The following is a 23,533-nucleotide window of genomic DNA, read 5'->3' on the forward strand; positions in this document are numbered from 1 at the left end:
GACGTTGGTAAATACAAATCTAAACAGGTTTGTGTGCTGGGACGAGTTGGAGTCGCTTCATTTCTTATCTAGAGAATTTTGTTGGATTGGAAGTGATTCTGACCGGCTAGCTGTTTTATGCTAAGCTACATTAAGCTAACAGGCTGCATCTAACTCTGCAACAAGGTGAGTAGAGTATTTCTCACTGTGTTAAACTTTTCCTCTCATAAGATATAAAGTCAAACAGACGACGGCCGTTTTCCTTCTTTAGATTCGACTCTTTGTTGCGTCTGAAACTGAAACGGGTCAAAGACGCTTCATTCATTCATGACATCACACACAAACGTGGTACAAGTTAATTCTCGTTTAATAGTTCACAAAAAAGATCTGCTAAAATAACTTGCGGTTAAACAATTTTGATAATTAACAATCATTTAAAAGCTTGTTTTCTTTTTAAATAACCGACGTGATCAGGAGATTTTCTGCTCGACTCGCTGAGACGAGCTGAGCTGCGACCTGAGACCGAGAATAAAACACAAACAGACCTGCGAGGAAAAATAAAACGTCCCGGCTCGCCTTCAAACTCCAGAAACATTAAATTAAAATAAAACCTGCAGGAATGCTTTAAGAGTCAAACAAAGTAAAAAGGTACAGACTTCATATTGTGTTTTCTGGACGATGGTCATGAAGATTAGTGTTCTATTTAAAACTAGTTCAAACATTTACAAACAGAAGTTATGAAACAGATTATTAAAGCTGTACGTCCATAAAATCCCTTCAGGTTCAGGAGCGCCGCCCGTCTTCAGCTGAGGATCTTTATGTTTCCACGAGTGTCGACTGAAGTTACGACAGTTCATCATTTCTCAGGCGGTGAGAACAAACCGACAGAGCAGCGTCGGTTGTTTCTCCTCTCAGAGTCTCATCATGTCGCTCTGATCATCTCTCCAACGAGCCGCGCGCTCAAAAATAACATCAAAATGCAAAAAGTTCCTCCAAAACGACGCCGTGTTCCGGAGCAAGGTAAAAATATAAAAGTCAAATTTAAAAAATAAACCCATCCTTATAGCTTTTCTGCATGGCAGATAATCCAATTAAAGTGTTTGCAGTCCTATAAAAATGAAATAAAACGACCACAGGTGTGTGTTTGAGCTGCTGGACCTCAGATCAGGACGCTGGACACCGGCACTCTGGTGGAGCGGCCGCTCTTCGGCACCACGATCGGCTCGTCGTCTGTCAACAGAAATGAGACGTTTGAATTATTACCGACAAGAAAATATTCTCCAAACAGAATAAAGACACAAAGAAATATCTGCAGTCAAATCATCGATGAAAACATTTAAGATCCTGTGCGACGGCTGTAGTTCAGTTAATGACCTGAGGGGACGTAGTTCTCGGCCCGGTTGCGGTCGGCTTCGATGAACATGGCGGTGGCGAGGAAGAAACCTCCACCGATGACGGCGATGAAGGAGCAGAGCAGCAGAGAGAGCTGCAGGGAGCGAAACTGCCAGAGGAACGAGTCCGTCTTCCTCAGAGAGTCCGAAACCTGAGAGACACGAGGACAGAGCGGAGCTGAAACCTGCTGCAGCAAACTGTAACCGAGTACATTTACTCAGTTACAGACCCGAAGTACGAGTCACGTGTTCCAGTCTTCTAACAGAACTTTTACTTCTACTCCACCTCTCTTCACCTCTCTTCACTTCACAGGTGAGTTTTGTACTTTCACCTTCTGTATTTAACAGCGTGTAACTGAAACAGCTAAAACAGTGGAACTCTTCTGGTTCTGAATAGTTTTGTGTTTCTAAATATAAATAATGATTAAGGGAATATTTCTTGGATTTCTCAGTAAAGCCCCAAAATAACAGAGGTGACGTACGACTCCGATGAGATACGGACTTCCTGCGTCGCCCAGCAGATGTGAGATGACGATCTGAAACGCCTCGGCTGTGGAGCGACGAGTGGGAACGACCACGTACTGAAGAACAAGAACAAAGTGTCATGAAACAAAACGTTTGGGTTTTAATGAAGGTTTGATTTAACCAGAAAGACCCATTTCTGATAATTCATGTACAGCCACTAAATGTTAAGGATGAAGGAGGATCCTCACCAGCAGGATGTCGGCCACGATGGCCCAGTTCATGGACAGGAACGTCTCTCCGAGGAAGATGAAGACCTGAGGTGGTCCAAACAGGGAACACGTCACACTTACAGCTCAAATCTCAACATTTCAACAGTTTAGATTCAGATATTCTGAGGAAGAACTCACGTATGTGGCGATGGTGCTGGCCTGAGCGAACACGATGGCCAGGTAGAGGAACGGTGCTGAGAGGAGGAGCCCGGCAGCACACACCAGCGGGTCGGCTCGGGGCGTCCTCGTCCTCAACTTCCGACTCACCTGCACGCCGCTGGCCACGCCCAGAATGCCTGTGACGACGGTGATGGCCCCGAAGATCAGACTGTTGGAGGAGAAGCAGTCAGGGGAGGTGGTGGAATTCATTTCTCACCTGCAGGACGAACACGACGCTGCTCTGCTGCAGCTGAACACGATGTTACCTGTCGGATGCGGCGCAGTTTCCCTCCACACACGGATCTCTCTCCCCCGTGAAGACGGCGGCTCTGAAGAGGAAGGTCGGAGCCCAAAGAGCCAGAGAGCCGGTGACGAACGCCACCGCGGTGAAGCCGAAGGTGGACAACACGAAGCTGTAACTGCAGAGGAGAACAAACAGAAACATTTGGTTTATCATGATGACTCTGTTAGTTCACCTTCTCTTTATCTCATGTACAAAGAAAAACATCCTGATGATCTCGAGATGACTGTGTCTAAACCAAAGCTACAATGCAGGACGCGTGAGCTCTGTAGTGACGCTGAACGTACTTCTTGCTGAGAGCCAGCAGGTCCATCAGCCAGCTGGTCTGGTGCAAGTGGTGTTCGGGTCGAGCCTCCACGGCGCCTCGTTTAGGCTCCTTGATCACAAACAGCAGCAGCAGCACCGCGATCAGTCCCAGACCAGGAGTCACCTGAGCAGAACAAACACAGCTCAGTCCATCAGCACCGACACACAAGTTTCACAACCGGTCTGTGTTTTACAGAGTGACACTCACCCGCAGAGCCCAGTGCCAGTCGTGAGCCAGCTGCCCCACCTGAGAGCCCACGATGTAGCCGAGACCGCTGAGAGAGACAAGAAGGTGATGTTAGCTAACACTGTTAGCTCAGCAGAACTACCTGATGCTAACACTGTTAGCTCCGCAGAACTACCTGATGCTAACACTGTTAGCTCAGCAGAACTAGCTGATGCTAACACTGTTAGCTCAGCAGAACTAGCTGATGCTAACACTGTTAGCTCAGCAGAACTACCTGATGCTAACACTGTTAGCTCAGCAGCTACATGAAGACTTCATCCTAATACAGAGTTAAATCTGGCTTGAGATCAGGCTGTGATGTGTGAGGAGGACTTTATATCATCAGGAGGAGGAGAGGAGGACTTTATATCATCAGGAGGAGGAGAGGAGGACTTTATATCATCAGGAGGAGGAGAGGAGGACTTTATATCATCAGGAGGAGGAGAGGAGGACTTTATATCCTCAGGAGGAGGAGAGGAGGACTTTATATCATCAGGGGGAGGAGAGGAGGACTTTATATCATCAGGAGGAGGAGAGGAGGACTTTATATCATCAGGAGGAGGAGAGGAGGACTTTATATCATCAGGAGGAGGAGAGGAGGACTTTATATCATCAGGAGGAGGAGAGGAGGACTTTATATCATCAGGAGAGGAGAGGAGGACTTTATATCATCAGGAGGAGGAGAGGAGGACTTTATATCATCAGGAGGAGGAGAGGAGGACTTTATATCATCAGGAGGAGGAGAGGAGGACTTTATATCATCAGGAGGAGAGAGGAGGACTTTATATCATCAGGAGGAGGAGAGGAGGACTTTATATCATCAGGAGGAGAGGAGGACTTTATATCATCAGGAGGAGAAGAGGAGGACTTTATATCATCAGGAGGAGGAGAGGAGGACTTTATATCATCAGGAGGAGGAGAGGAGGACTTTATATCATCAGGAGGAGGAGAGGAGGACTTTATATCATCAGGAGGAGGAGAGGAGGACTTTATATCATCAGGAGGAGGAGAGGAGGACTTTATATCATCAGGAGGAGGAGAGGAGGACTTTATATCATCAGGAGGAGAGAGGAGGACTTTATATCATCAGGAGGAGGAGAGGAGGACTTTATATCATCAGGAGGAGGAGAGGAGGACTTTATATCATCAGGAGGAGGAGAGGAGGACTTTATATCATCAGGAGGAGAGGAGGACTTTATATCATCAGGAGAGGAGAGGAGGACTTTATATCATCAGGAGGGAGAGGAGGACTTTATATCATCAGGAGGAGAGGGAGGACTTTATATCATCAGGGAGGAGAGGAGGACTTTATATCATCAGGAGGAGGAGAGGAGGACTTTATATCATCAGGAGGAGAGGAGGACTTTATTATAGAGGAGAGGAGCTTTATATCATCTGGAGGAGGAGAGGAGGACTTTATATCATCAGGAGGAGGAGAGGAGGACTTTATATCATCAGGAGGAGGAGAGGAGGACTTTATATCCTCAGGAGGAGGAGAGGAGGACTTTATATCATCAGGAGGAGAGGAGGACTTTATATCATCAGGAGGAGAGGAGGACTTTATATCATCAGGAGGAGGAGAGGAGGACTTTATATCATCAGGAGGAGGAGAGGAGGACTTTATATCATCAGGAGGAGAGGAGGACTTTATATCATCAGGAGGAGGAGAGGAGGACTTTATATCATCAGGAGGAGGAGAGGAGGACTTTATATCATCAGGAGGAGAGGAGGACTTTATATCATCAGGAGGAGGAGAGGAGGACTTTATATCATCAGGAGGAGCAGAGGAGGACTTTATATCCTCAGGAGGAGGAGAGGAGGACTTTATATCATCAGGAGGAGGAGAGGAGGACTTTATATCATCAGGAGGAGCAGAGGAGGACTTTATATCATCAGGAGGAGGAGAGGAGGACTTTATATCATCAGGAGGAGCAGAGGATGACTTTATATCATCAGGAGGAGGAGAGGAGGACTTTATATCCTCAGGAGGAGGAGAGGAGGACTTTATATCATCAGGAGGAGGAGAGGAGGACTTTATATCCTCAGGAGGAGGAGAGGAGGACTTTATATCATTAGGAGGAGAGGAGGACTTTATATCCTCAGGAGGAGGAGAGGAGGACTTTATATCATCAGGAGGAGGAGAGGAGGACTTTATATCATCAGGAGGAGGAGAGGAGGACTGGGTTTATGTTTGGGGTGAACTGTTCCTTTAACAAACCCTCAGCAGCAGATACAAAAGACGTCTCATCACCAGCGCAATAATAATAATAATAATAATAATAATAATAATAATAATAGCCTTATTTACACAAAGTCACAAAGTGCTTTGAAGTAAAACTGCAACAATAAATACTTAAAATCTTAAAAATGAAACAAGAACAGGATGTTAAATTTATTATCAAACTTGTAATAAACTGTAATTAAACGTGCGCTCTGATGATGTAAAACTACAATAATAATACTTTTTTTATGAATTTGCATAATTGAGCTTTTTGTTATTATAATCACTCAAAGCAGAAGTTAAAGCTTCTGTTTCACTGGTGAAACTGGATCGACTGGTTTGTGTTCAAACATTCTTTCATTTTTATCTGTCAGCTCGTCTCGTCGCTGAGAAGCAGCCGAGCACTGAACTGTTCTCTCACTGGAGGCAGACCTGAGTCGGATCAGAACACCAGAACACGCCAGGAGAGAAAAGAGAACATTCACTCCGCTGACTCATTAGTGACCTTCATTCTTATTATAATAAACCCACCTGCCGACAGGAATGGCAAAATAAAAGATGGAGAGCATGTTGGTCCTCTTCCCCTTCACGTAGAGGTCGGCGATGATGGTGGGAGCGATGGTGGAGTAACTGGCCTCGCCGACTCCGACCAGACCTCGAGTCAGCAGCAGGACCCAGAAGTGCTGCGAGAGCACAAACACAGGAGGGAGGATTTAAATGCATCGAGTTCAAACTTTCACACAGGACGATAAACTGTGTTTGCGGGTCACTGCGGTTCAGTGTTTCAGGAAATGGAGTCAGAACAGGAAGAGCAGCATGTGACTCACCTCTTTGGGGGTGTAGGAGCTGGCAAGAGTCACCAGAGACCAGAACGAGATGCCCACGCTCATGATGATCTTCCTGTTGTACCTGTCGCCCAGGTAACCAAAGACCGGAGCCAGGAACATGTAGCTGCAGATAAACACTGGGAACAAACAGGAAACACTCTCAGACTGGAACCTGGTCTCACCTGGAAGCATTTACATGATCATTTACATCCGTTCATGCACACAGGACCAGAACGATCCAACACAGCCGGCCTCGACACTCTGCAGTCTGTTTACACTCACCTGTCTGCAGTAATCCTGACTTCCCATCATCGATCCCGAAGTACTGCTCGATGTCGGGGAGAACTCCTGCAGGAGGCGACGCGGAGACCACATCAGTTTAATGACGGGACATTAATCACAATTTCATTTAATGATTTTCTTTCTCACATTTTGAACAAAATTAACCAAAATTCTGTTTTTAGATTCTCTTCCTGTTTGTCTCGATCGTATTAAAGAAGAAGAAGAAACACTTAAATAACCCTGTTAATTCTATTTCATTTCCCTTTTTAGTTTTCAGTTTAGTCTCTTTCAAAGTGAAGATCTTTAAGATCTGGACTTCTGGAGAAACATCTCAGACTTTCTCTTTCTTTCTTTCTCCTTCAGTAACTTCTAACTGCTCCACAGACAGTCGGACACATGATCTACCACAGAGACCAAGAACGTGTTTCTGATTCTGATCACTGACCACAAACAACTTCACTTATCTTAAATCACTGAACCCTTAAATGTAGTCGACCACTAAAACAGATTTCTTTTAAATGATGAACGGACGGTTTATTCTGTCTGATGTGTTTCTGTTATTCTGATTGGTTAAAAAGGGTCCTCGTACCCCTGACTCTCAGTGGGAGGGTAGAAACAATTAGAATGAATATCTTGCCAAGACTATTGTTCCTGTTTCAGTCACTTCCCGTTATGATTTCGGGCTCCACCTTTAAAATGCTGGACAAAAGAATGTCAAAATTTCTATGGCAAAACAAAAAAGCAAGAATTAAATATAAGACACTTTTAGCCCCCCAAAATAAGGGAGGGCTAAATTTACCAAACCTAAGGAACTATTATTGGGCCGCTCAACTTAGAGCTCTTATATTATGGATAACTAAAGACAAAGATGCAATATGGGTGGAGATGGAGCAGAGGGCCTGTCCTACTATGTCTTTGGAGTCACTACCATTTGTAACCAGATCGATGCAAAAGAAGCTTAAAATTAAAAATGAGCTAATTATAGAAACAATGAAAATATGGTCGACAATACAAAATAAATTAAATATATCAAACTCGGTAAGCAAAGCGACAAAAATAGCCAAAAACCCAGACTTTGTACCATGTACTATGGATGTAGAATTTGAGAAATGGACTAACAAAGGGTTAATATATATAGCACAATTTTTTACAGGGCAAATTTTGAAATCATTTGAACAACTCAAGCAGGAATTTAATTTACCAAATAATGATTTTTATAAATATTTGCAATTGAGACATTACCTCCAGAAACATAGTGAATCGGAAAAAATATTCAAAGAACCAACCAAAGTTGAAGAACTGCTCATGTCATTAACAGAGGAAGAGCCAAAAAAAGGGCTGATTTCAAAAATATATAAAGCACTACAATATGAATCTAATGACAATAATATGGATGTTAAAGAAAGATGGGAATTGGAAGCAAATGTAATAATAACGGATGATGAGTGGGAGGAGTCGTTCAGGTCTGGGCATAACTAACAGTCCAACATGGAGGGAGTTTGATTGGAAAGTGAAGATGCGTTACTTTAACACCCCATCTGTTACCGCAAAATATAGTGAAACATCAGATTTATGTTGGAGGAACTGTGACATGGTGGGTGACTTCACTCATTTATTTTGGGACTGCCCAAAGATCATAGACTTTTGGAAATGTGTGAAAATAGAAATAAAAAGAATTCTGGGTATTGATCTACATCTGGACTTAACCATGTCTATACTTGGAATATTGCCCGAGGACTTGATAGACAGAGATAGTAGATACTTATTGAGAGTCCTGCTTTTGATAGCAAAGAAAATAATCACAATCAATTGGTTGAAGCCACATCCCCCCAACATAATGCAATGGACAGACAGAGTGAAAAAGGTTTTTATTATGGAAAAAACTACAGCAAGGCTGTAGAGAAGATGGAAACCGATAATGCAAGCGATACCTGAGCTCCTCTTTTTTTTTTTATATATATAAATTGTATTTATTTTATTCACATATGTTGTGTTTTGGTTGTTTTATTATGTATTATTGTTTTTATTTAATTGTTTATTTATTTTTCCAATTTTGCGTCAACACTTGTTTTGGTTTTGCAAGTACACTTATGTATTAGATATTGTATGTATATGACTGAAGGTAATAGAATATGGATTGAGTGGATTGTAAACTGAAGCGAGTATGATTATTGTACATCTTCATGTGTTTTACCTTGATGATATAAATAAAAAGTTCAAAAAAAAAAAAAAAAGGGTCCTCGTTATTTTTTAAAGGCCCTTAATGTCAAAATATTTCAAAGTTTCCTGAAAAATAAATGTGTTTGGTACAAAATAAAACAAATGTTCTGATTAAGCATTTAATTAATCATATATAAAATAATAATGACTGCGTGTTCTCCACCTGGACACGTCTTCAGTCTCTGTATCAGGCGGTGTCGTACCTGCGACGGTGAAGCGGTCCATGTAGTTGAGCAGGTTGATGTAACAGAGGATGAAGACGGTCAGCAGCGCTCGGACACTCGACACGCCGCTGGGCGACTCCTCCTGCGACCTCTGACCCTCCGCTGCCCCGCCCTGCTCCTCCGCTCCCTCCGCCTCGCTGTCATCGGAGAAGAACGGCGTCGAGTCTGACGTGGGCTCGTTCAGAGACATGGCCGCCGCTGAGGGGGAGGATCAATACAGACCATCAATACTGTCAGACTGTCTCTGCAGGTGCATTCATGGATTCTTAAAGCAACAACAGAAACCAGCCACAAAATAAAGAATTCTTTTATTATCAAAAGAATCATCTATTTTATCTAATTTCTTGTGTTTCAGCTGAACTTTGTGTTTCTGTCATCACACTCACACAGATCCTGTCAGAGGTGCAAACTGATCTCTGCAGGAAACCTTCATCATAGTTCACATTCTATAAATGATCAACAGACAATCGACTGATAAGAAACGGCTTAACATTTGCATCAGCAGCTTGAAACCAAAGTCAAGCAGACGAGCTGAAGAGACGAGTTTCAGAGGACAAGAGGAGAAGAAGGTCATGAGTTCAGAAGAGGAAGAAGTCGAGAAAGGAGAAGCCGTGATGAACGCAGTGAAACTTCAGTCACATGATCGACACATTCCTCAGATCAGAGCAGGTCGAAGACAATCAGCTGATCTGGAGACTGTATCGTCTTCTGCTGAATGGACTCAGGTTGTTTTATATTCACATTCAGTGACTCTGATTATAGACCTGATCTTTTTATTTGTTTGTTCCGTTGACCTCGTTCTCTCTTCCCGTCTTTGTTCCCTCGTGTTGTTCAGAACTGGACCTGGTGGTGAAGGTTCCTCTCTGTAACGTGTCCTGATGTGAAGACCTGCCGTCTCAAGTGAAGCATGTAGACTCAGTTCCTCTAAAGATGGAAGACTTCCTCTCAGGTTCTGGAGGGAAAGTCGCTGATTTCCTGATGTTATCAGCAGCTAATGATTAACGTCTGTCTGAACTGATCAAACACTTAAAGGTCAGTTCTGCTCAGTCAGAGCAGCTAACGAGGTTCTCTTCTCTTAATCAATCACCTGATCTGTGAAACATTAGAAATGACGTTTGATGTCTCAACCAAGACTTAAAGATGTTCATCTAAAAATAGAAAAGCAGCAGATCATCGTGTTCTCTGGCTCCATAGAGGAATTAAATTAATTAAAACATGTTTCTGTTGATTGACTCAATTCAGCTCTTATTTTTAAATACCTGTAATTTCCTGTGGAGGTAATTGAACCTTCACCCATCACAGATTCTCTCCTCTTCATGTCTTATTTGCTTGATGTTTGTGTTGTTTTGATTCATTTGAGTGATTGTTTTACATCAGAACTAAACAGAATTATGTCGTTACAGTTTCTTAAGTGAAAATATCTGTTGGTTCCTCAGTTCTGTGTTCGGTCGGACAGAACGAGTCATCTGGAGACGTCATCTTGGACTCTGGATGATGATGATGGACATTTTACTGAGCAAATAATCAATTAATTGCTCCGGAATATAATCAGACAATCCCTGCAGACATCGTCCGTCTGCTCACACAGATCATTGATCTGATAAATACTCACTGCTGTCGTTGTATTCATGAGTTCATAAAGTTGAACTCGTGCTGATCACACTGAGCAGAACAGATTTCTGACCGCTCCCGGATTGTCCTTCACTTTCACGTGAAATCAGTATATTAAATTATTGGTTTATTCTATTAAGATTTGTCCCGTTCACAGAGACAAAAGACAAACGGTGACTCTGTGGAAGAGAGCAGCACATGACGAGCGACTCACTTCCATGTCTCATCTTATCTTTGCCTGCTTTACAAACACATCCCAGTGATCAGAGAGCGCTCAGCGTCACTGTCACTGATCAAAAGCTCATTAATCCACACGACTGCTGCAGAATGACGATCAACAAAAGGAGGAAATCCTGCTGCTCTGTTGTCTCATCAACTGTTCACAGACTCACGCGGTGCGTCTGCACGAGTAACTAATAAGATGCCACAACGCTAAAAATACCATCAGCCCCAGAGTTGGATGCCATTCAGAACTCCATTCAGAATTCTGCCAATTCTACGTCCCTTTGTTTCCAACAAGCATAACATTAAGTTCTGACTGTTGAGAAGTGACTTGTGAGGTTTTAACAGCTCATCTGATAAAGAACACAGACATGTTAATTAAAAAGCTCTAACAGGGAGAGAAAGACACTCCAAACTCCATAAGTGTAATCAAAGACATTTCAGAGAAGCGGAAATAGAACGCTTTGTATTTCATATGAAATTACAGGAACAGAGAGACTGGCAGCCCAGATTCCATTTAGAATTATGTCAGTTTTAGGTTCATCGCTGTGCAACATATACAATGTTAATTTTTGATCATTGAAAAATTACCTGTTATGTTTTAACGGGTCTTCTGATGAATTCGTCAGATATGTTGACTTGAAAAAGCACAAATACAGAGAGAGACTCTTTGAAATGAATTTCCTGTAGTTACCTTTATTGCATTTTTGCAACAATCTTTACGTTCACCTGCCTTAATATAAGGACATGAGACATTTTAGGGAACCACTGATTAATTTGAAAACAAGAAAGTAAGTAATAAGAAAGTTAAGAAATAACTGTCGCTGAGAGATCACCAGGTTCCATCCAGGATTCTGCCACTTTTATGCATTAGGCTTTGCAAAAGATGTACAATTAATTTTTGACTGTTGAAAAATGACCGGTTTTGTTTTAATGGGATTTCTGATGAATTCGGCAGATACGTTTAAGAGAAACCGGTTCCCCAAACCTGTTCAAACTCAATTTCCTGTAGTTCCTTGTTACAACCAAACTTTAAATGCACCTGCTGTAAAATATCACATAAGACATTTAATGGACTGTCTGACAAGTTCGACAGAAATGTGAGAAAGACACCCAAAAGGACGGTACACCAGACTCCCTTCAGAATCCTGTCAGTTTAACGTGCCTCGCTTTGCAACAAATGCAGCGTTAATTTCTGACTGTTAAGAAATTATCCGTTTCGTTTAAAGGGGTCTTCTGATGGATTCGGCAAAAGATTAAGAACGATCACCAGAAGCGTTAACGTTATATTTTAAAAGAAACAACTGGCATGGAGAGAACGGCATGCCAGACTTCATTCAGAATTCGGTCAGTTTAACGGATCTTATTTGGGACCAAACGTAACGCAAGTTTTTCACCGTTGGGGAACGACATGCGACATTTAAGGGATCCCTCTGATTAATTCGGCAGATGCTAAAAATTGGATGATTAAAAGCACTCTGGCACAGAGGAAATGTCTCTCAGACTCCGTTCTGTCTGTAAATTGTAGGTACCCTGTGCAACAAACTGACAGCTACTATAAAACGACCGAGACGTGACATTTAAAAGGTCTTTCGACAAATTACATGCGTTAACTAAAGCATGTCCTTTAGTCAGAACCTTTAATAAATGACCTGCTGCACTTTGTATCTACTGTTGTTTGATACAGACCCTCCTGAAGGAATATGAGTAAATGCGTAGTCAGTAAGCTACAGCAACGCCAAATCTGCAGTGTTTTGAATTGAGTTCGGCGTGACTTCAGGTGATATTAGACACAGGAGAGTTAATCTAACCGTCAGCCTCAGGAGGCTTTGGGCGGGAACATTAACACAAAGGTTATATTTGACTGTAAGTCCCGCTGAGTGGAGCCGAGCAGGCGGCGGACACTGAGCCGCTGTCTGTTGTTTACCTCGGAGGATGAGTCAGGCTGACGCTCCTGTCTTCTTCCTGCTGCCGGTCCAAAGCTTCTCTTCGACACTCACACTTCTCACAGAGCTTTAAAACCTATCCTGGTGCTGCACGATAAAAAAAGATGTCCCGTGAACAGGTTCTGTCGGAACGTCACTGAACAGAACTCTGTGTTTACTGCAGGACAGCTCACTGGTCACAACACTTCTGTCCCGCCGCCATGTTGGATCCGTCTGAACTTCCGCTTCGCAGCTCACATGACTTTGATCAGGGGGTCACGTGACGTCATCGAGCGATTAGCTAATCAGGGAATATTTAAACATAATTTCTCTACTTTTACTCGAGTATGACTTCTGGGTTCTTTTCACATCACTGAATAAAACCACATGCAGGACTCCTACCTGTAATGTAATCCCGTTACTTTAGTTACTAAATGACCCGGTCGTACCTCAGGTGTCTCAGAGTACTTCATACTCCTTTTATTATAATTATCAGTAACAATAAAAAAGAACGAGCTATTGTACAGTCACAGAACATTAAAATATGTTTACAGTTCTTTAATCTCTGACAAATGTTTTTATTGAATAGAGTCTAAAAATATAATCCTGTTTCTGTCTGAGCTGAGCAGCTCTTTGTATTCAACTTTACAAATAAGGTGACTTTTACAAATCAAGTAACTGAACACTTTTTACACAGTTGATGTTTTGAAATGAGGCTGAGGGTTTAAATCCAAACTTCGATGATGTCACCGTCCTCCATGTCGAGCTGAGCCGGCGTCTGGCTGTGCGTCACTTTACAGCCGTCGAAGTGGAAGCGGACCGTTCCCTGAGCCCGGGAGGACATCCTGGACAGATACTGACAGAAGATGGAGCCCAGCGGGGCATCCTGAAACACACACACACACACACACACACACACACACACACACACACACACACACACACAACATTAGTTTGTGTGCTGCTGCTGAACAGAGAGCTGACGATGGATTGAAGAAGAAGAAGAGAGACGAACTCTGTGTAGAGAGAACTCCTGAGAAGAGTCTCGGTCTTTGCTCTGCAGCCTCACAGTGATGCTGCCGCTGCCGCTGCCACTGTCGCCGCCATCTTTACTTTTATCCTCTGCTGCCATGACGACACACTCTGCACAAGAAAATGATGAACAACAGTTTAAACTGTTCTACTTTAAAAATGAAATCTTTTGAGCTGCTGAGCTAACAGTGTTAGCGACCCGTCTGAAGCTGGTGCACGAGCTTGACGCGTGTAAATCTGGTCTGAGATCAGTTAGTGATGTGTTCTCTCCTGCAGACTGTGATCACAGCAGACGAGCTGCATGGTGACATTTAAATCAAGTCTCAGCTTCTTCAGCTGTTCAGCAGAATGCTGCAACTCTGTTTCACTGTGAAGCTCCAGAACTGTCAAAAGGTCCCAGAGAACAGCTGGTTCTGTGGAGCCCGGCTGGACTAACCAGCAGCGTGAAGCTACAGACTGCAGATCTGCTGTGGTCAGAGAACAATAAGAGGTGATGTGACTGCTGCTCTCTGTGAGGTCATCACTCTGGACCAACACTTCTGAGATGCAGCTGACGGATGCTGTCAAACACAAACCTTCAGTGCGTCAGTGCTCTCTGCTGGTGGAGAGAACACATCACATGCACTCAATCTGAACAGGAATCTGATCAACTGTACAAATTCTGTGTACACACAAAAAACTTTTATAAATAATTCTATAAAACAGATTTCTGTTTGTTTTCATTGTTTCTCAATAAACTAAAAAAACGAAGGATCATTTTCACTTTATTAGAATTTCTGAAGCTTTGATGACTGAAAGTCAGTTTAATCTACGTGAGATCAACTAAACCACTCTAATGACGACTGAGACCGGCTCACAGCGTCAGGAACACAGTGAGCTGGACCTGTTAGCATCATTAGAACAGTTGGAGTGAACTCGTGTGTCATGTGACTCACCGATGATGTCAGCGATGCCGAGGCCGAGCTCGCCGACGGTGGAGTCTGTCGGGAGCTCCACCTCCTCCCTCATCAGCAGGAGGCGAGGAGGAGGGACGTTCAGGATGACGGACAGCTCGGACAACACGTAACTCAGAGGCGTCGACTGAAAACACAAACCAGCTGTCAGGCAGACGCAGAGGTGATGTCGTCTATAATCAGTGACCTCACAGAGACGCACCGACAGCACCGGGATCTTGTGGACGTCGGTCCTGCAGCGGACCTTCAGGGGGATCTCTCTGACCGAGGACCTGTACGGAGAGTCCTCACCTCCAGAGACCGGGGTCGAGCCGATGACATCATCTTCATTATAGCTCATGATGATGACATCGTCGTCATTAGAGTTCATGATGATGACGTCATCGTCGTCTGTGGACCGGCGACCCCTGCGCCGTCTGGTCCTGCAGCTCTGAGGTTCAGGAGACATGAGGGAGGTGACGGCCCGGAGCCTCCTGTCAATCTCACTGAGGACACACACACACACACACACACACACACACACACACACACATACCAGGGTTTATTTATTTCATTAAATGTAAAGATGATAATACATCCTACTACTTTCTTTCTTTTCCTATCTTTATGTTTGTCTGAAACACTTTGATCTTCATCCAGTCCATAAACAAAACCTGTAAAATCATCCACTGAACAGTTTTTGTCTCTCTTGTATCACATCGAACAGCTGAGGTCTGTCCTGATTGGCTGAGAGAGAAGAGGGAGGACGCAGCCAGCTGATCATCATGAATGATTCCTGATTAAACTACAACTGAGCACAGAGTCCAAACTCACCTGATCTTCTGTGTGACCTGTATGGACTGTTTCTGGACCGGACTCTCTGGAGGAGGAGGAGACGGGCAGCGAACCACTTCTCTGAAATGAAGGAGAGACGACAAAGAAAAAGGATTCATGTTAAATTAATCTTTGATCTTCCTGATCTGAGGAGGACGTGGATGAAATGAAACCTGGAGAAGAGCGATGACTCAGGATGGACCAGAGCTCGTTCTGTTGAGACGACCCGGTTCTCTGAGCTTCTCTACTCACGGCTCGGTTTTCTCCTTCGTGTGTTCTGCTTCGTCCTCCTCAGAGTCACTGAGGTTGACGGCAGCTGCAGCTGCTGACGACGGTCCTCGAGATGAAAACTGTGACCACAAGCTGTCGCCTGCAGCGTCTGTTCAGAGACACAAACCGTCAAACACTCGGACATCAGTTTAAACTGATGAGCCTCGGGGAGCAGCGCACGCAGAGACCTGCAGTGAGAGTGAGTCCTCGTGTTTGTGTTTCCTTTTATTCTTGTTCTTACTGCTCCACTTCTGTTCATTTAACCATCCTATAGCCACGTTTATGTATGAACTTAAACACAACGGACATTAGAACTTGAACTTGAACTCTCAGATTTTACCTGTAGTTTCCTTTTCAGTGAACACGGCTGCTGCTGGCTTCAGCTGCAGACTGCTGCTCACCTGACGACACAAACACTCCGCTGATTAACCAGAATAATAATTCAAATTAACTTTATTTATACAGCACAGCACAGGACAAAGTCACAAAGTGAACTCTGTGGTTGAACCAAGATGAAATCAGTTCAGGAGGGAGTGACGCAAATCAGATCAAATAAAGAGATCATAGAAAGTTTCAACAGCCTCATCAGAGAGTTCAGGTCTGACAGGTCCTGGCTGGTTATTCAGGCCTCCTTTAGTCCTGAACCAGGAGCAGCAGGGTCCTGCCTGAGGCTCTGAGGCTCTGAGGCTCTGAGGCTCTGAGGCTCTGGCTCGCACAGGAGCACATGTTCAGTAAAAATACTGGAAGCTGAACCATGAAGGTGATCAGGAAAATGTTTGAATCAGTTCTAAAACACAGATCATCCGGCCTGTTACTGCTTGTTTAGAGCAGAGCAGCCAGGTGAGGTGTGAGACTGTTTATTGCCTCAATAACAAATAAAATTAATTATAATATTCTAACTGTGATGACGTCAAAGCATGAATGATCCTTTTCAGATCAGGTTGTGAGAATGACTTGTTTTTAAAGGAAAGTTGAAGTGAAATGTCTGTTAGTTGTGTAAAAATCTTCCTCACTGTTCTGGGATCAGTCTTTACTGACCTTGTTGGAGTAAACGGGCACCGGGACGATGGCTGACGGGTCGAGGATGCGTCTGCGTTTGGGCGGCGGCTTCACAGCCTGAAGGTCGCTGTCAGACACCTGAGGAACAGACAGACGCTCTCCTGATATCTGCACAACATATACATCGTTTAACTCAATACGTGAGCTTATTGTGATGGATGGATGATGTTATGAGACGATCAGGAAATATTCTGTACCTCTAAAGAAGTCACGAAGGAAGCAACTAAAAATGTATCTCAGTATCGACTATTTGAACGACGAGGTCGACTGATGAGGCTTTTTAAGGGTCGATATCAATTATCAGATCTCAAGAAAACGATATTTATCTGGAATTAATACATACTTGCAGTAAAAAAATGGCAATCTTAGTGTCAATATTGATTATTATACTGAACATAAGTACAACTCAGATTATTTGATTAGTTGTTCGGTCAATAAAATGTCAGAAAATGTCAAATGTCTTGTTTTCTTCATCAAGAAATTCAGTTTACTGTCACAGAGGAAAGAAACCAGAAAATACTCAGATTTAACAGGCTGGAATCAGAGAAACTTTTATTTCACTGAAACTGTTTAAATGATTATCAAATTAGTTGGTGATTGATTTAACAGTTGACAACCAACAGAGTAATCACCACCGCTCTGTCAAATATCTGCCAGTCAGTTCCCAGTTTGTTCAGTCAAATCAAATCAAACTAATGTAATCCAACACAACAACACTTCAATAAACCTTCCTCATGACGCTGATAACATTCAGTTTGTGTTTAAACTGTTTCACAGTGAAGTGAAGTGAAGTTTATTTAAGTTCTGGTCATTTTGCTCATATTTACCAGCTGTGGTTTGTTGGTGTAACACTTAATATTTATAATAATACTGAGCTGATTGTAATATTCAGTATTCCATGATATAAATGAGGTGGACACAGTATTAGAAACACTTCTCTAAAACACCAAACAGTTCAGTAACACGCCAAACTACAGCCACAAACATGACGTTTAAAGCTCCATCTCGCAGTGTCAACCAAAACTGAGCCTTAAACTCGTTCTAACTCTGGGATCTGTGTTCCTGACATGGCTGACTGCATTACTGAGGTCAGTGGAACTATTAAAAAGGAGTAAACAGTAAATATCGATGGATATTACGTTACATTTGCTGGTGATTACACCGGCTAACGTTACAGTTGCCTTCAGTGAGCTAGCTTAAACTAGCTAACTGTTTACACGGAGTTCGCCGATTCTCCTGCAAACTAATTACATTCACATTAAATAAGAAAGTGTCAGGCTGTGTTTACGAGGCCTTACTGGTGGTTTAATTAGTCGCGATCTCATCACAGCAAACTAAAACCAAACTCCTCTCCGACACCTTCAACCTGCAGGCTTTTATTTTGAAGAACTCCAGTTGACTTTAAATTAACGGAGCTAACCTGCGGCTGATGCTAATGTTCTGTTTGTCTGTTAGCGGCGGTTTGTTCTCTTTCTCTGCCTTCCCGCCCAAACTGTTTACTTTAAGTTGGCAGCGAGTTTAAATAAAACAACATCACTCTGGTTACTTTTGATCAAAGTGACTGATTAGGAGGTTTTTAGTGACGCAGAGCAGCAGATGTGTCAAACACTCACCGCTTCAGCCATGATTGTTTCCTTTCCGCGCGCCGATGATGCGTTCACGGACTGCGGGACAATGTGAGTCATGAGCGGACTTTCCGTGGTCAACTGTTGCGTTCATGTACAGTGGGAAATAAATAGATAGATAGATAGATAGATAGATAGATAGATAGATAGATAGATAGATAGATAGATAGATAGATAGATAGATAGATAGATACTGGAAAATTATTTTGTTACAGCAGCAGTGGGTCCGCAAATAAAACACTCTGTACATAACATAAATAGAAGGCTATATATATATATATATATATATACACATATACACACACACTCATATATATACAGTGCACAGTATACTATAAACAATAATAATATATACAACAAAACAGTAGAGAGACCAGAGTTCTCTGTCAGGCAGAGGTGAGAGAGTTGTTGTATAAAGTGATGGATTGTGGCAGGAAAGATTTCCTGTATCTGTTGCTTCGACAGCGAAGCTGAAGCAGCCTTCCGGAGAAGGTGCTCCGCTGTCTGACCAGTGTGAGTTGGAGAGGGTGGAGAGGATTATCCATGATGGATAACAGTTTTTTCAGTGTCCTCCTCTCCACCACAGCCTCCAGAGTGTCCTGTTTGCAGCCAATCACAGAGCCAGCCTTCCTGATCAGTTTGTTGAGTCTGTTGGTGTCGCTGGCTCCGATGCTGCTTCCCCAATAAACCACAGCAAAGAAAAGTACACTGGCCACCACAGACTGATAAAAGATCTCCAACATCTTGCTGCACACGTTGAAGGATCTCAGCTTCCTCAGGAAGTAAAGTCTGCTCATCCCTTCTTGTAAACAGCTTCAGTGTTAGATCTCCAGTCCAGTCTGTGGTTGATGGTAACACCCAGGTACCAAGAATGCACAGTGGTTGGAAAGCCGACTTCCTCTTCCTCCTAAAATCTATCACCATCTCTTTGGTCTTAGAAATGTACCAAACACAGATTTCAGTGCAAATACCAGCCACATGGATAAGTCACTTTCAGTCAGTGATGTAATCGAGGGCTTGGAGCCAGAGGGGCGTAAGTGACTTTTGACAAACTTTACAGGAGAGACAAAACAAAATTTTGACCACACTTCAATCAACTGTATTATTAACCCTTAAACCACAACATTGCAACCACAGACATACTTACATGAATGAGTATTTAAGTTATAAACTTATGGCATATTAACACAATGAACATGTTCTAAAACATTTTAAATTAAAAAAAATATGGCAAAAACGTCAGATACGCCTTTTTGGCACCAAACATTTCCAAGTCTTCTATGGACATATTGGGCGTATCTGCTGAACAATGCAGTAAATAATTGGTCAAAAGGGGAATTGATTGAATAATTAACACTTGAATAACACTTGAATAAGTCATTCATTGTCATTTAACTAATTCATTTTATTTATTTATTTTTCTCATTTCACTTTTCCAATCTGGGCATCTGCCGAACAGTACAGACTGTAATAAAAGTAACTGAACTTGCTAAATTTATGGTAATTGGCAATTCATGAGTTATTCAATTATTTCATTACATTCATTCCAGAGGCGGTTCTAGTGGGGGGGGGGGGGCCAACAGGGGCCAGTGCCCCCGTAACTCTGAGTCTGGACCCCCCTGTGGCCCCCCCGACAGTTAGTCTGCATCAATAATACAATGACAGATTTCTTGCAATGATTTTGTTCTGAAGGGAAAGGCAGAAATAAAGTGTCTCAGCAGTTTGCTACCCAATCAAAATTGCTGAAATTGTAAACACTGCTTTGTCTGAATGAGGGATTTATCCTTTTTTCTGGGTTGTATGTGCCCCCTAACAAAAAAGCCGGCCCCAACCTGGCCCCCCCTATTAAAACTGGTCTAGAACCTGATTCTAGGCTGATTCATTCATTTTTTTTTCAAATACTGTATACAATAGACAGTTCTCTCATGTTTGTCTACTCCACTAAACTCCTGTTTAGTCCACCGTCAGAGCATTGTAGAACTCTGCAAGGAATACTCCCTTTGCTGCACAGGGTGAGTAGATCTTTACTGTAAAAGTATCGTATGTCGACCATTGATTAAAGGAGAACTTCGGTCGATTTAAACATGCAGCTTCATTGCTCAAGCTACTCTTGACTTGCCAGTACCGAAGACGCGAACACATTTGGTCCAGCCATTACAGAGCTCCGTGAACGGAGACTTAGCATTGAACGCTAACAGCATGGGGTCAGAACTTTACACTGTGTTTTAAACATCTTAACATGCTCCACATCTCACACCAGAAGTTATGCAACATCAGCAGACACCTTAGCACACAGCACTGTAGCGTGTATGACTCAAACTGAATAAAAAAGTAGTTAAAACAGTGTGTTTGTGCAAGCAGCTACTTACCTGTTTGTTGACATCCGTGTGTTCCGGTAGCTAGACCAAACTAGTCAATCCGTCGAGCGTGCACTTACTCCCTCACTGGCGGAGACGGAAACGTAATCCAGCATTTTCGTGTATATGTTCATAATGTACATGTCCATGTTACAGCCTGTCATGAGCCATGAGCCTTGCAATAGCCTGTTAAGCCTGTTAAGTGCACACTCGATGGATATGCTAGTTTGGTCTAGCTACCGGAAGACGCCGATGTCAACAAACAGGTAAGTAGCTGCTCCTCCATTCTCACTTCCATTCTCCGGCCACCTCCACTGTCAGGACACCTCCACTGTCAGGCTGGTGTGTCTGTCCACATCGGCAGGTCTGACTGAGACCTCCGCCTGCTGCTCTTCTTCCTGACAATACACAGATAAGCAAAATAATCAGTTGTAATATTCAAAACACAAGCTCCAAAAAGAAGAAAAAAGAAAAGATACCATCTGTGCCCTCCTCTAATATTTCCACCTAGATATATTAGAGCTTAACAAATGTTAATTTTCCAATCATGCATTATCTAGACACATTATTTTCAAATTGCAGACAGCAGGTCTGACCTTAACTTGTAAATGGCATGGCATGGGATGGTTTCTGACCTGAAACAAAAAAAAAACTCAGATGGAACTGAAACAAAATTAAAATCTGACCTCAGTAATATCATCCACCTTCCTTTTCGTCAGCCTAAACACTGGTGGCACCTCACCTCGCAGGACGGCTTTTGATGCATCTGTCCAGTGAGCAAACCGCTTTCCATGGCTCAAAAAATGATTAAACAATAGGAATAAATAAGAATTTAGGTACTGTCCGGTCAGAGGCCACCTCCATTCTCAGGCCGCCTCCACTGTCAGGCCGCCTCCACTGTCAGGACAGGAAATGCTGTGATACATTTCAAAATAAAATCGCGAATACACTTCCAGTTGAATCGTTTTCCTCACAAATGCATTAATTAGTAAACAATATTACATAAACTCCATCAATTCCTTGTCGATAATATATATAGTTTTTATTTATATACTAAACTTTTTTTTGTTTGTCGTTTTTGTTCTGTGTTTTCTTTTTATGTTGCGCATGAGCCCCAACGTGGGCATTTTGAGTTATTCTGACAAAAAGCCACACATAACCTGTATTAATTCAAAGAAAAATAAAGAGTTTGATTTGGACAATTGAAGAATAAGCCTTTGTCTTTTTCACTTGTCATTAATGATTGCTATATATGTAGACTAATATACACTACACTGCATAATTTTACAACTTAGTCATTGTGAAAAACAAACGGTGGGTGATATGACTCGGGGCTCAATTGTCTATTTGTAGCCTACTATAAAGCTGAGGACCTCGAAAAGAGAAGGTCAAATAGCTGATCAATGAAAACAATGGAGGGCAGGAATAACGTTGCTCAGTGCACAAAATTGTCTTTTAAGTTATTACTCATATTCATAAGCACACATCTCATCAGATGTCATAGGCCTAAACATTTTATTGTGTACTATACTGCCATTTCATTTCAAGGAGAAATGACGAAGTACACAAGCTCAACAACATATTCACCCGCCCAATGTATTTTTTTCCCGCCTGGCGTCAACAAAACTAAAAACCGCCCAATCTGGCAACACTGCTCACAGACAGACCACAAGTGTAACGTAAAATAGTAATAAAGCATAATGAATAATAGTTCAATAAATATCGGCATTAATAAATTATTTACTTGTCTAAAATAAACTAAATTACAAAGTTTTCAATATCATTATTTAAGGATTTTGATAAAATATTACTCAAAAAGTACACAGTAAAAGAACTTCTTATTATTCATGCAATTAGTCTTGGAAGTACTGAGTTCAGCAGTTTATGAATCTTGGACTTCTGTAAACAATGTTTTAAAACATATTTTCCCGATTTTTTTACATCTTTATTACTGCAAAACATCCACTGATATACATCTGACACCAGCTAGCTATCATGACACATACAGTACTAACATTAAATTCACTAGTAGCAGTACTTACTCATTAAAGTTAGCTCTACAGCTAACATTAATGAGAAATAAGGACATTAACTGTCTGCTAGCCAACAAACAGATGGGTAGCACCAGTTAGCAACTGTTAGCATAAGTATTTTCATTGATAAAGTGTTATGTATTTATTTAGCAAAGATATTTTTTTTAAAGACAGTGGCTTTTTTAAATAGTCATGTGACCCAATAACTCCAAACCAATGCCGAATTGTAAATACTAAATGAGACAAACAAGACACATCGCTTTTTAATTTATTTTACTGCTTCTTCTATTTTATATTCTTATTAAAATTCTGTATTTCTTTCCAGTAAATTCCATGTCATGTGACCCAGTGACACCAAATCAATGCCGAATTGTACTACAGGATGAGACAAATAAAACACACCTCTTTTTAATCGATTTTACTGCTTCTACTATTTCAGCGCTTTTCTAGACACTCAAAGCGCCTCACAGGGTTCCAGGTTCCATTCATTCACACACAGTCATACTGGTGGTGGTAAACTACGATAGTAGCCACAGCTGCCCTGGGGCAGACTGACGGAAGCGTGGCTGCCTTTCGGACCTACGGCCCCTCTGACCACCACCTCAAACATACAGCAGTCAGACACATTCACACGAGGCAAGGTGGGTGAAGTGTCTTACCCAAGGACACAACGACCATGGCACGGGGATCGAACCACTGACCCTCCGAACATAGGCCGACCCGCTCTACCACCTAAGCCACGGTCGCCCAGATCTTTCTTCTT

General features: G+C 42.4%; 2 protein-coding genes across 4 annotated transcripts; both read right to left on the reverse strand.

Annotated features, from left to right (window-relative positions):
- Positions 1-328: 328 nt before the first annotated feature.
- Positions 329-12,884, reverse strand: spns1 (SPNS lysolipid transporter 1, lysophospholipid). Its single transcript, XM_030408148.1, has 13 exons — positions 12,631-12,884; positions 8,850-9,068; positions 6,427-6,492; positions 6,145-6,281; positions 5,849-6,000; positions 3,079-3,145; positions 2,852-2,994; positions 2,530-2,682; positions 2,243-2,432; positions 2,084-2,149; positions 1,853-1,951; positions 1,354-1,522; positions 329-1,209 (listed from the first exon to the last, which is right to left on the reverse strand). The coding sequence occupies exons 2-13, from the start codon at positions 9,058-9,060 to the stop codon at positions 1,139-1,141; spliced, it is 1,524 nt and encodes a 507-aa protein (XP_030264008.1). The 5' UTR covers positions 9,061-9,068; positions 12,631-12,884; the 3' UTR covers positions 329-1,138.
- Positions 12,885-13,078: 194 nt separating this feature from the next.
- nfatc2ip (nuclear factor of activated T cells 2 interacting protein) lies at positions 13,079-20,756 on the reverse strand. Of its 3 annotated transcripts, XM_030408154.1 has the most exons (10): positions 20,750-20,756; positions 18,369-18,419; positions 16,735-16,833; positions 16,037-16,097; positions 15,679-15,805; positions 15,427-15,507; positions 14,816-15,098; positions 14,596-14,740; positions 13,644-13,771; positions 13,079-13,514 (listed from the first exon to the last, which is right to left on the reverse strand). In XM_030408154.1, exons 2-10 carry the CDS (start codon positions 18,378-18,380, stop codon positions 13,353-13,355), a joined length of 1,098 nt encoding a protein of 365 aa, XP_030264014.1. In that variant the 5' UTR covers positions 18,381-18,419; positions 20,750-20,756; the 3' UTR covers positions 13,079-13,352. The 3 variants fall into 3 exon arrangements, with proteins under 3 accessions (XP_030264014.1, XP_030264012.1, XP_030264013.1); XM_030408152.1 differs by lacking the exon at positions 20,750-20,756 and having other exon boundaries at positions 18,369-18,463; XM_030408153.1 differs by lacking the exons at positions 18,369-18,419; positions 20,750-20,756 and adding an exon at positions 18,054-18,266.
- Between the last annotated feature and the right edge of the window lie 2,777 nt (positions 20,757-23,533).

This window comes from Sparus aurata, chromosome 23 (assembly GCF_900880675.1).
Source record: "Sparus aurata chromosome 23, fSpaAur1.1, whole genome shotgun sequence".
NCBI classification, from domain to species: domain Eukaryota; kingdom Metazoa; phylum Chordata; class Actinopteri; order Spariformes; family Sparidae; genus Sparus; species Sparus aurata.